General features: G+C 46.7%; 1 protein-coding gene across 2 annotated transcripts in view; it reads left to right on the top strand.

Annotated features, from left to right (window-relative positions):
• Positions 1-12,700, top strand: part of LOC137535511 (zinc finger protein 585A-like) — a 49,997-nt gene extending 37,297 nt beyond the window's left edge. Inside the window, exons 7-8 of one of the 2 annotated variants that reach the window (XM_068257353.1) lie at positions 6,815-6,823; positions 10,508-12,700. In XM_068257353.1, the coding sequence (XP_068113454.1) occupies positions 6,815-6,823; positions 10,508-12,227 (1,729 nt within the window). In that variant the 3' untranslated portion in view covers positions 12,228-12,700. Of the gene's footprint in view, positions 1-6,814; positions 6,824-10,257 lie in introns of both variants that reach the window. The other variant, XM_068257352.1, reaches the window with a different exon arrangement.
• Positions 12,701-13,696: the final 996 nt, after the last annotated feature.

Below are 13,696 nucleotides of genomic sequence, written 5' to 3' on the forward strand. Positions count from 1 at the left end.
AACCACACCCTGTAAGACGTGGGTCGCGTTCACACTATTTCTGTGATAAACAATAAATAGATAATCTCTTTACAAATGTCCGCGCTCACAGTTAAAGGTGCACAGGTGCTAAAACGACCGCAATTAGACAGACCAAGACAGTCCACAGTTCCTGAAGTGGAATCCAAACTATACTGAAGCCGTCACTCCTTGTGGCCAAAACTCTCACGTCAGGTACATGGAAAAACACAGAGAGAGGGAACATAGCGTAACACTGCAGACACAGCTGTTGTTTCCAACACCACCTCCCTGTGTATCACTCTCCGTCACCATAAACCAACTCACAAGTGCCAGGACACCCCCCCATTGAATGACGAAACGCATAGGGCGGAGCTACGGCGCACGTGACTGCTGAGACAATTACGGAGGACGGAACAAGATAGTGTGGATAACGTGGACTTGTAACGGCGTCTTGCAGAGCGGTTACCCGGGGACCACGTCTGTTTAAGATACGCTTGTTAACCACCTATACTTGTGAGTACAATACTTTTTAATATATTAAATTTGTATGGGTTTACACTGTATCAGCGCTCTCTAGTTTCAGTGTTTGCCAATTGGAGGACTCCAAGATGGGTCTGTCTTATGAGTCTTAACCCCCCAATGCTGATATACCTACCTCCGGGATATAGGAGGTTCCGAGGGTGAGTGCGAGCTCGTGGGGGGGTGTCCTGGCACTTGTGAGCTGGTTTAAGGTGGCGGAGAGTGATACACTGTGGCCAATAGTGAGGGGAAAATTTTCCAAATGGAGAAAAACAAAATGACTCCGGGCACCTTCCGTCCTGTGCTTTATTGCAGATGGTGGGAGACACTGTTTGCCATCATCTGCAGTAAAGCACAGGATGGAAGGTGCCCGGAGTCATTTTCTTTTTCTACATTTGGAAAATTGGGACTACACTTTCTTCACTTAGATCCGTAGAGCACACGTCCCAGCGGAAGACAGAGGGAAACCACAGATGGTATGGTGAGAATATAGTGCTTTCATTCACTCTGTATATGCTCATATACTGGGGTGTGCCACTCTCCCAAATCCCCCTTTTTCTACCAATTGGTCAATAGTGAGGAGAACCCTAGGATATTCAGCGCCAGCTGGGAAACCTCGGCAGCTGCCCTGCGCCTATTGCGTCATGACGCATTTTGCCGTTCCTCGCCTTTTTCCGGTTGCCCAGAAACAGTCACCCGTACTAAGAGGCGGCCGCGCTAGGTCAGAAGGGATGGGAGTGTAAGCACGCACGGATTGGCAGCAAGTGTGGGAGGAGGCAGCCCGATGGTGTCGCGTGGAAGACCACCGGGAAGATCTATAGTAGCTGTAATGGGGGGGTTGCTTGAAAATATTTCATCATATATAGATCATTATTTTCAGCCATGTGTGGTGAGCATGGAGGCCTACACTAGGGATTCCCAGCATGTGCTTAATTTACTTTCTGACTACAGGTGGGAGGATAGCTATTACTGGGTATCCCTCGATGTGACCTCATTATACACGTGTATATGGAGGCGGCAAGTTATTTCCTTGGGGTCTATCAAGACCTCTTACCAGAGCAGATCCATTTTGTTATTGACCTGCTCAGGTTTGCTCTAGCTCACATTTATTTTTCTTTTATGAATTCCATTTATTTACAGACCTGTGGCACGTCCATGGGGGCAGGATTTGCCCCAAGTTTTGCCAATTTATATATGGCATTCTGGGAGAAAACGTATATTTGGGGTGATAATCCGTTCGAAAAGCATGTCGTATTTTACAGGGCTGTGGAATCGGAGTCGGGGCAATTTTGGGCACGCGGAGTCGGAGTCGTTGGTTTCATAAACTGAGGAGTCTGAGTCAGATGATTTTTGTACAAATTCCACAGTCCTGTTAAGTATTATACTAAGGAGTCGGAGTCGGAGCCATTTTGGGTACCCAGAGTCGAAGTTGGAGTCGGAGTCGTGGTTTCATAAACTGAGGAGTCGGAAGATTTTTGTACCGACTCCACAGCCCTGGTATTTTATACTAGATTTATCGACGATATATTGATTATTTGGGATGGTAAGAAGGAAGAGTTCAACAGCTTTGCAGAATACTGTAATAATAATAGTTTCAATCTGTTGTTTACCCACATAATAGATAATGGAAATATTGTATTTTTGGATCTTACCTTAATGGCTGATAACTTAAATAAATGTATACAGTCTCTAAGACACACTTTAAGCCAACAGCTGGGAACTCTTACTTGCATGTGTCAAGCTGTCACCATCCGAGATGGATTTATAACATACCGAAAAGCCAGTTTTGGCGACTGAGCGGAATTGTTCACTGAACAAGGATTTTGACGAACAAAGCAGGGTTCTTGCTAATACGTTTTTGCAGAAGGGATATGAAGGGAAATTTTATTCCAGCGTGATAGATGAGTTTAGGAGTGGAGGTAAAGATAAGAGTCAGGGCTCGTTTCCACTATTGCGGTGTGGAATCGCCTGGATTCCACCGCTGAGGAAATCGCATGCGGATGCGATTCCGCATGCGTTTTTTGCCGCGAATTCGCATGCGAATTCGCATAGGTGAGGGTATATGCGATTTTAACCATGTCACTGCCTGTGTGAATTTACATTGGTACCTATGCGAATTCGCGGCGAAAACCGCATGGGGAAAACGCATGCGATTTCCCTATTAAATACATTGTGTGCGATTCACCTGCATTCCACACGCAGGCGAATTCTGCAGGGTGTTCCGTGCAGATTTTCTCCGCACAATAAAACGCTCCCGCAGACGCATAAGTGGAAACAGGCCCATTCACTTATATTGTCTATGCCAGTGGTTCCCAACCCATGTGCCGCGACACATACATGTGTCGCGGCAGCTTCGGGTATGTGCCGTGGCTCTCTCTTGGAGGGGAGCAGCGCAGTGGAGGGAGAGCTGTGGGCAGCGGCGGAGAAGGGGGCCATCTCCCCACCTTCTCTCACCTTAGGGTGCTCTGCCTCCCTCGCTCTCCCCTCCGATACTGAGTGTGGCGGCGCTTGGCCGGAAGTTCTGGTTCTGCAGCCGCTGCTCTGGTCTGGATCAGGCCAGAGTAGTGGCAAATCATCCCGCGGCGGCGACGAGACCAGACAGAGACACGGAAGGTAAGTTCCGCCCCTCTGCCAGCCACCGCACTTCGTTCCGGAGGAGAGAGCGAGCGAGGGAGGGAGAGCACCCTGAGGTGCCGCTCTCCTTCCCTCGCTCTCTTCTCCTGGGGGGGGGGGGGCACCTGGCTACATATATTGGGCACATATATCCCTGGCTACATATACTGGGCACATATACCTCTGGCTACATATACTGGGGACATATACCGGGGACATATACACCTGCCTACATATACTGGGGACATATACCCCTGCCTACATATACTGGGGACATATACTCCTGCCTACATATACTGGGCACATATACCCCAGCTACATATACTGGGGACATATACCGGGGACATATACCCCTGGCTACATATAATGGGGACATATACCCCTGGCTACATATACTGGGCACATATACCCCTGGCTACATATACTGGGCACATATACCCCTGGCTACATATACTGGGCACATATACCCCTGGCTACATATACTGGGCACATATACCTCTGGCTACATATACTGGGCACATATACCTCTGGCTACATATACTGGGTACATATACCTCTGGCTACATATACTGGGCACATATACCTCTGGCTACATATACTGGGCTCATATACCCCTGGCTACATATACTGGGGACATATACCCCTGGCTACATATACTGGGGACATATACCCCTGGCTACATATACCCCTGGCTACATATACTGGGCACATATACCTCTGGCTACATATACTGGGCACATATACCCCTGGCTACATATACTGGGCACATATACCCCTGGCTACATATATACTGGGCACATATATCCCTGGCTACATATACTGGGCACATATATCCCTGGCTACATATACTGGGGACAACTGGCTGTTTGTCATTATGTGCATTTACTGGTGAAAAGCTGTCTCTTATTATGTGCATTTACTGGTGAAAAGAGGTCTCTTATTATGTGCATTTACTGGTGAAAAGCTGTCTCTTATGTGCATTTACTGGTGAAAAGCTGTCTCTTATTATGTGCATTTACTGGTGAAAAGCTGTCTCTTATTATGTGCATTTACTGGGGAAACGCTGTCTCTCATTACGTGCATTTACTGGTGAAAGGCTGTCTGTCATTACCTGCATTTACAGGTGAAACGCTGTCTCTTATGTGCATTTAGTGGGGAAATGCTGTCTCTCATTACATGCATTTAGTCTACGTTTCACGGAGATCTGAACGTTTGGTTTGATGTGTCACGACTCCAAAAAGGTTGGGAACCACTGGTCTATGCGAATCCGCATACGCAAGACGCATGCAGATTCGCGATAGTGGAAACGAGGCCTAAAGAAAGAAAAAAGAATACCTGTCATCTAGTAAGCTCAAAACGTGGAAATAATAAGAGGTCCTTCATTTGTCACTACTTATTACAAAAGTGCAATTAAAATTAAAAATATTGTAAAGAAAAACTGGCATATTGTACTGCAGGACTCATTTTTGAAAGAGGAGCTACCTGACAACCCAGAAGTTATTTGTAAAACCTCTAGATCGTTCAAAAATAAACTTGCACCAAGTAATATTAGTAATCGCCAACAAGAAGGATCTACTCTATCTAATCTTTCTTCCTTTTTTCCCACAGTTAGTGGGAAATTTTAGATGTAATAAAAAGCGATGTGGGTGTTGTAGATACATTCAGCGTCGTATCCCAGAAATCTGTGACGGTAATGGAGATACAGTGAAGGTGAAAGAATTTATTAACTGCGGCTCCTCTTCTGTTGTCTATTGTCATGTGGATGTCCGAACAAATTTATGTGGGTAGAACTACAAGGCCCCTGCGGCAAAGACTGGGGGAGCATAGAAGAGAAATAGAGGATGGATGTGTGAAACATACAGTCTCCAGACACTTTCAGGAGGCCCATGAGGGACAGGCTGATAGTCTGAGGGCCCGTTTCCACTTGTGCGGTGCGAATTGCCGCGGTAAAAATTTGCATGCAGATGCGAACTTCGCGTGCGGTTGTATGCGAATTTTCACGCGAATTCTCATGAATGACGTGGTATGCAAATTTAACCATGGCAGTGCCTGTGTGCTTTTTAATTGATTCCATGCGCATGAAAATTCACATACACCCGCATAGCGGTATGCGGTATGCGAATACTGATGGCTCTGCCATGCTAATTTTTACCGCGGACGAAAACGCTCAGAAATCCTGACAAGTGGAAACAGTCCATGCGAATGGACGTATTGGCTATGCGAATTCGCGATAGTGGAAATGGGCCCTGAGATGGGAATAGAGGTGATCCCAAAAAAACCTTAAAGGGCTAAGATTTAAGAAGCTGTGTGAACGTGAATCCTTTGGGATTTTTAAATTTAATTCTCTAACCCCAGTCGGATTGAATGAAGGGCTAGGGGTTGCCACATACATCTAATAGTGAGGCCATACAACATCCAGTCCCTTTCCCCCCCCTCCCCTTTCCCCCCCTTCCATTTGAGGGCCATATAGTAAGTGCCGCAGTTACAGCCACAGCAGATCCCCTCTCCTCCTTCTTGTTCTGTCCCTTTGGTGACACCCAAATAGTTTCTTGCTGATGGTTGCCACAGATCCTCTGTACCTCCCCTGCTTCTATATTGGTGCCCATATTGTTCCCTGGGCATCAGGAGAGGTGCCCCTTCTGTTTATTGCACCCTGATAGCTCTAGTATAGAGGTTTACCACAGGGGCTTGTGGTTCTCTCCTTTTCCCCAACAGTGGCCTGATAGTATACTGATACACCCTCTCTAGCCTTTCCATAGAAGGATGCATTTTAATATAGGTGTTAGAACGCCCCTTTTTTACCTTATTGCAGGAAACTTCTCCAGCAAAGCGTAGAGGTTGTATTGCGTATTTGTACATAAATAAGTGTTTGCTAATTGGATTATCATATTGAATGCATTTTTTTATTTTATTGTTGTTATTTCTTAACAGTGTTTACTTATTAACCACTTCACCACTGAGGGGTTTTACCCCCTGACCACCAGAGCAATTTTCACCTTTCAGCGCTCCGTCCATTCATTCGTCTATAACTTTATCATTACTTATCGCAATGAAATGAACTATATCTTGTTTTTTCCGCCACCAATTAGGCTTTCTTTAGGTGGGACATTATGCCAAGAATTATTTTATTCTAAATGTGTTTTAATGGGAAAATAGGAAAAATGTGGGGGAAAAAAAATTATTTTTCAGTTTTCGGCCATTATAGTTTTTAAATAATGCATGCTACTGTAATTAAAACCCATGAAATTTATGTGCCCTTTTGTCCCGGTTATAAAACCGTTTAAATTATGTCCCTATCACAATGTTTGGCGCCAATATTTCATTTGGAAATAAAGGTGCATTTTTTTCAGTTTTGCGTCCATCCCTAATTACAAGCCCATAGTTTATAAAGTAACAGTGTTATACCCTCTTGACTTAAATATTTAAAAAGTTCAGTCCCTAAGGTAACTAATTATGTATTTTTTTTAATTGTAAATTTTTTAATTTTTTTTTAATTACAAAAAAAAAAAAAATGGGGAGTGTGGGAGGTAATGAGTTAATTTTTTGTGTAAAAGTCATTTATTTGTATGTGAAAAATGTGTAGGGTGTAGTTTACTATTTGGCCACAAGATGGCCACAGTAACTTTTTGCTTTATTGCGACCTCCAAGCCTCCTTCCGGAAGCTTGGAGGAAGAATAAGGAGGCTGGACACGTGAGTTTCTTCTCACAATGATCGCGCTGCCCATAGGAGAGCAGCGGGTCATTATGGGGCTTAGATCAACGAACGGGAATGGATTTTCCCGTTCATTGATCTCTGGGCGAGCGGGCGGCGGCGGTTTTACTAGCGGCGGGCGGCGTGTTTACGAGCGGGAGCGCGGACAGCGTCGGGAACGCGGAAAGTACGTGTTTCTCCGTCCCTGGTTTTTAAAGGATGGAAAAAGGGGCGGAGAAATACGTACGCGCGGGGGTAAAGTGGTTAATGTGTAATAAATTACATGTAAACTGTGAGCAATAGTACGGGGACCCTGCTTGGCAGTAATGCAGGTCACACATATATACATTTTTATATAATTTTATATATATATTTTTTATATTTTTATACTTGGAGTTATACCACTTTTCCTTTGCCATTCACGGCAGCTACAAGCCTTTATATATATATATATATATTTTTTGTCCCTTTGCGGCCCTCGTAGTGCTTTTACCCATTGCATTACTATACGGAACACTACCGCCGCCCTTATAGGAGTGTGGGGAGGACGCTGAAGGTTGCCAAGCAACACCATCGGACTGCCTCCTCCTACACTTGCTGCCAATCCGTGCATGCCTACACTCCCATCCCTTTTGACCTAGCGCAACCGTCTCTTAGTATGGGTGGCTGTTGCTGGGCAACCGGACGCCGATTTATATGCGTCTCCTGCTCCATTGCATCATCTGACGAAGGCGTGGAATGCCGAAACGCGTCATGACGTAATAGGCACAGGGCAGCTGCCGAAGTTTCCCCGCTGGAGCTGGAAATCCTAGGGTTCCCCTCACTATTGGCCACAATGTGGAGGCGCGCAGAGCGGTGTTAACAACTGAAGTACGCGGTGATGTACACTTTATAGTGTGACGAGCGCACTTTTTTATTTGAACATTGTACGTTTTATTCTACCTTTTAAGAAGAGGCACATTAAAAAGTGAATGCACCAGAGAGCGCTCCTTTTTCAGTTTTCTACAGCGCACTTACTGATATCCCAGAGTAAGATAGGAGCAACACTCTTGGGAAGCTTAACGTGACTTCTATGGAAGGCCCTTTTGATTAGAGCGCAGTGGATTTGGTGTGGAAGGGGGGGGGGGGGGTAATCAGGCTATCTATACGGAAGGGGGGAAAGACTCATCTGGTGGCTTATACTAGAGGGAGGGGGGGGCATCTATCTAAATTAGAGGGGGGTGATCTGGCCACCTATACTAAAAGGGGGAGGGGCCATCAGGATGCCTATACATGAGGGAAGGGGGATTTTAAGTCTATCTAAACTAGAGGAGAGGGGGGAGGGGTCACCTGGCTATCTATACTGAAGGGAGGGGAGGAGGGTCATCTGGCTACCTATACTGAAGGGAGGGGGTGGGTCATCTAGCTACCTATACTGAAGGGAGGGAGGACATCAGGCTACCTATACTGAAGGGGGAGGGGTCACCTGGTTACCTATATTGAAGGGAGGGGAGGGGTCATCTTGCTACCTATACTGGAGGGGTAATCTGTCTATACTGGAGGGATCATCTGGCTACCTATACTAAAGGGGGAGGGGTCATCTGGCTATCTATACTGGAAGGGTCATCTAGCTATCTATACTGGAGGGTGGGAGGGGTCATCTGGCTATCTATACTGGAAGGGTTATCTGGCTAGCTATTCTGGAGGGGGAGGGGTCATCTGGCTAGTTATAATGGAGGGGGGAGGGGTCATCTATCTACCTATACTGGAGGGGGAGGGGTCATCTGGCTACCTATACTGGAGGGGGAGGGGTCATCTGGCTACCTATACTGGAGGGGGGAGGAGTCATCTGGCTAGTTATACTGGAGGGGGAGGGGTCATCTGGCTAGCTATACTGGAGGGGGGAGGGGTCATCTGGCTAGCTATACTGGAGCGGGGAGGGGTCATCTGGCTACCTATACTGGAGGGGGGAGGGGTCATCTGGCTAGTTATACTGGAGGGGGAGGGGTCATCTGGCTAGCTATACTGGAGGGGGAAGGGGTCATCTGGCTACCTATACTGGAGGGGGGAGGAGTCATCTGGCTAGTTATACTGGAGGGGGAGGGGTCATCTTGCTACCTATACTGGAGGGGGAGGGGTCATCTGGCTAGCTATACTGGAGGGGGAAGGAGTCATCTGGGTAGTTATACTGGAGGGGGAGGGGTCATCTGGCTAGCTATACTGGAGGGGGTAGGGGTCATCTGGCTACCTATGCTGGAGGGGGGAGGAGTCATCTGGCTAGTTATACTGGAGGGGGAGGGGTTATCTGACTACCTATACTGGAGGGGGAGGGGTCATCTAGCTATCTATACTGGAGGGGGAGGAGTCATCTGGCTACCTATACTGGAGGGGGAGGGGTCATCTGGCTACCTATACTGGAGGGGGGAGGGGTCATCTGGCTACCTATACTGGAGGGGGGAGGAGTCATTTGGCTAGTTATACTGGAGGGGGAGGGGTCATCTGACTACCTATACTGGAGGGGAGGGGTCATCTAGCTATCTATACTGGAGGGGGAGGAGTCATCTGGCTACCTATACTGGAGGGGGGAGGAGTCATCTGGCTACCTATACTGGAGGGGCGGCGGCTGCTGACAGTGGCCTTGGGCTGTAAGGAGTACAATCCGGCCCTGGGCTGGTAACACTTGTTATTTTATCTGACGATGAATGTTAGGATTTCATGAGAAGTGTTTGCACATTGCACGCTGCTATAAGTGACCTGCTTGGCAGGACAGGCACTTCTGTGGAATATTTCCAATCATCAAAACGTTTTTATGCTCAACATTTATGCATGGCACCTTTTTCTCCTATTGTCACTGTAGGGCCTGGGTTTCCTCCTGGTGGTGGGGTGTCTTCCTGGGAATCACTCAGGTGTATCTTTATTCCTGCTCCGCAGTCCATTCACCTGGATATTTATCTAATAGTCATCATCTTAAATAAACTGACTGCATTTTTTAAGTGTTCTTATTATACTCATACATTATATTATATTGTTTTCATGCTGTGTACATAATAACGTTTGCTGTAATGTTCAGTGTCGCTGCTTCTGACCTCTTTCTGTTGGAGAAATCACTGTTGTATCATTCCTGATTGTGTTTGCAGATAATCAGATTTGTCAGGAAATGCATTGGATTGGCTGAATTCCTAGCAGCAGTGAGTTATTGTCATGTGATTGGCCGCCTGTAATGAGCACAACCTTCTGCAGTTCTCTGTCAGGCTGATAACTAGTGATGGTTAGGGACATGCCAATATCTCAGAGATTGTACAAATTGTATGCTAATTATATGCAAAGCTATGCAACTGCTGTATCTGGTCCATTTCTAATCAGCATAAACTTTGCATCAACTTGGAATTCTCAGCAGCTCAGTGACCCCCCTCCGAATTCTCTAACAGGAAGTGATGATATTTCTCTATTTGCAGGGCGGAGTCCCGGCATCAGGAACCTCTCAGAGACTCGTCTCTCTGTATCCACAGACTGTACAACGGATAATGATGTCACTGGACAAGAGTCTCCTGCAGATATCCTGGTGACCCCAAATATTCCCCCAGACTCCCTTCACCTCTCTAACCCCGAGGGGCCTCATACCCAGCACAGCTCTCCCCCTGCTGGAGGGCCCTATTCCTGTTCCATGTGTGGGAAATGTTTTGTATGGCAATCACATCTTGTCAGACATGAGAGATCTCACACTGGTGAGAAGCCCTATTCATGTGCTGAGTGTGGGAAATGTTTTGGTCTTAAATCAAGTCTTGACGATCATGAAAGATCTCACACTGGTGAGAAGCCCTATTCATGTGCTGAGTGTGGGAAATGTTTTGGTCTTAAATCAAATCTTGTCAGACATGAGAGATCTCACACTGGTGAGAAGCCCTATTCATGTGCTGAGTGTGGGAAATGTTTTGGTCATAAATCAAGTCTTGACAGTCATGAAAGAACTCACACTGGTGAGAAGCCCTATTCATGTGCTGAGTGTGGGAAATGTTATGTACAGAAATCAAATCTAGTCAGTCATGAGAGATCTCACACTGGTGAGAAGCCCTTTTCATGTGCCGAGTGTGGGAAATGTTTTAGACGGAAAACAGAACTTGTCATGCATGAGAGAGCTCACACTGGTGAGAAGCCCTTTTCATGTGCCGAGTGTGGGAAATGTTTTGGACGGAAAACAGAACTTGTCATACATGAGAGATCTCACACTGGTGAGAAGCCCTATTCGTGTGCTGAGTGTGGGAAATGTTTTGGGTATAAAAAACTGCTTGTCGCACATAAAATATGTCACACTGGTGAAAAGCCCTATTCATGTGCTGAATGTGGGAAATGTTTTGGGCAAAAAAGAAGCCTGGTCACACATGAGAGATCTCACACTGGTGAGAAGCCCTATGTATGTGCCGAGTGTGGGAAAGGTTTTGTATATAAATCACAGCTTGTCATCCATGAGAGATCTCACACTGGGGAGAAGCCCTATGTATGTGCCGAGTGTGGGAAAGGTTTTGTATATAAATCACAGCTTGTCATCCATGAGAGATCTCACACTGGGGAGAAGCCCTATGTATGTGCCGAGTGTGGGAAATGTTTTGTACAGATAGCACACCTTGTCACTCATAAGAGAACTCACCCTGGTGAGAAGCCCTATTCCTGTGCTGAATGTGGAAAGTGGTTTGTATGGAAATCACATCTTGTTGTTCATGAGAGATCTCACACTGGTGAAAAGCCCTATTCGTGTGCTGAGTGTGGGAAATGTTTTGGGTATAAAAAACTGCTTGTCGCACATAAAAAATGTCACACTGGTGAAAAGCCCTATTCATGTGCTGAGTGTGGGAAATGTTTTGGGCAAAAAAGAAGCCTGGTCATCCATGAGAGATCTCACACTGGTGAGAAGCCCTATGTATGTGCTGACTGTGGGAAAGGTTTTGTATATAAATCACAGCTTGTCATACATGAGAGATCTCACACTGGTGAGAAGCCCTATGTATGTGCCGAGTGTGGGAAATGTTTTGTATGGAAATCACATCTTGTTGTGCATGAGAGATGTCACACTGGTGAGAAGCCCTATTCGTGTGCTGAGTGTGGGAAACGATTTGGAGGGAAAAGAAGCCTTGTCTTACATGAGAGATCTCACACTGGTGAGAAGCCCTATTCATGTGCAGAGTGTGGGAAATGTTTTGGACAGAAAGGAAACCTTGTTGTACATGAGAGGTCTCACAGTGGTGAGAAGCACTATTCCTGTGCTGAGTGTGGGAAATGTTTTCTGTGTAAATCACATCTTGTCAGTCATGAGAGAACTCACACTGGTGAGAAACCCTATTCATGTGCTGAGTGTGGGAAATGTTTCATACAGAAATCACAGCTTGTCGCACATGAAAGATCTCACACTGGTGAGAAGCTCTATTCTTGAGCTGAGTGTGGGAAATGTTTTGAGCATAAATCATAGCTTGTGAGACATTAGTGTTGGGTGTGGGAAAGGGTTTGGCCATAGGGATCGTCACTGAGTGCAGTCTTTTTCTGAAACTCCAGATTGTGGTGTTACCTGACGTAGATCTACGGATGTTTGTATACGATGTGCCTCCGAGGAAGCAGCTGCTGCCTGCAAAACACGTGTCAGGCAGTCTATTTATGTGAAGTGGAAGTTTGGTCTTTATATCTATATGTCTTGTCCGCGAATTGGAGAGACGGCAAAGAAAGAATAAATAGCAAGAATATTGGTTCCAAAAAACGCTGTTCTGTCTGTTTGAAATAGTTGCATGCATTTGCAAGCGTTGGTCCCTAGCGTACGTCAGTCATTTCCCAGGTTGGGGCATTGGCTGGTTGTACGCTCTGCTACCATATAATGGCCTCACTTCACTGAGCTTTATCAAACGTTTGAAAATTTACCTCATGGGTAAAATCTAATTTCGAATTCATTAAAGTGTTATAGATTTATTGAACGTTTTATCGATAAAACATTAGCTAAATCTATAACATCTTAGTGAATTCAAAATTAGATTTTACCCATGAGGTAAATTATCAAACTTTTGGTAAAGTGATAAAGCTTAGTGACATGAGGCCATTGTGTGCTTGTTGGGAGTTTACTTGGTGTTTAATAGAAAGCCAAAGGAACCTTTTTTAACTGTGTTCAGAGGGTGGAGAGTGCTAGAGTGTGTGCTCCCCCCCCCCCCCCCTGTAAGCCCCAGACACCATCTCCTCACCTCTGTCATGTTCTTGGCGAGTAGCGATGGTTCTGGCTCCTCCCTCTCTGTAAGCCCCAGACAATATCCCCTCACCTCTGTCATGTTCTTGGCGGGCAGCGATGGTTCTGGCTCCTCCCCCTGTAAGGCCCAGACACCATCTCCTCACCTCTGTCATGTTCTTGGCGGGCAGCGATGGTTCTGGCTCCCCCCCCCCCCCCCCTGTAAGCCCCAGACACCATCCCCTCACCTCTGTCATGTTCTTGGCGGGCAGCGATGGTTCTGGCTCCTCCCCTGTAAGCCCCAGACACCATCCCCTCACCTCTGTCATGTTCTTGGCGGGCAGCGATGGTTCTGGCTCCCCCCAGGCCCCTGTAAGCCCCAGACACCATCCCCTCACCTCTGTCATGTTCTTGGCGGGCAGCGATGGTTCTGGCTCCCCCCAGGCCCCTGTAAGCCCCAGACACCATCTCCTCACCTCTGTCATGTTCTTGGCGGGCAGCGATGGTTCTGGCTCCCCCCCCCCCCTGTAAGCCCCAGACACCATCCCCTCACCTCTGTCATGTTCTTGGCGGGCAGCGATGGTTCTGGCTCCTCCCACCCTGTAAGCCCCAGACACCATCTCCTCGCCTCTGTCATGTTCTTGGCGGGCAGCGATGGTTCTTGCTCCTCCCCCCTGTAAGCCCCAGACACCATCTCC

Source organism: Hyperolius riggenbachi, chromosome 10 (genome assembly GCF_040937935.1).
Source record: "Hyperolius riggenbachi isolate aHypRig1 chromosome 10, aHypRig1.pri, whole genome shotgun sequence".
Taxonomy (NCBI): Eukaryota; Metazoa; Chordata; class Amphibia; order Anura; family Hyperoliidae; genus Hyperolius; species Hyperolius riggenbachi.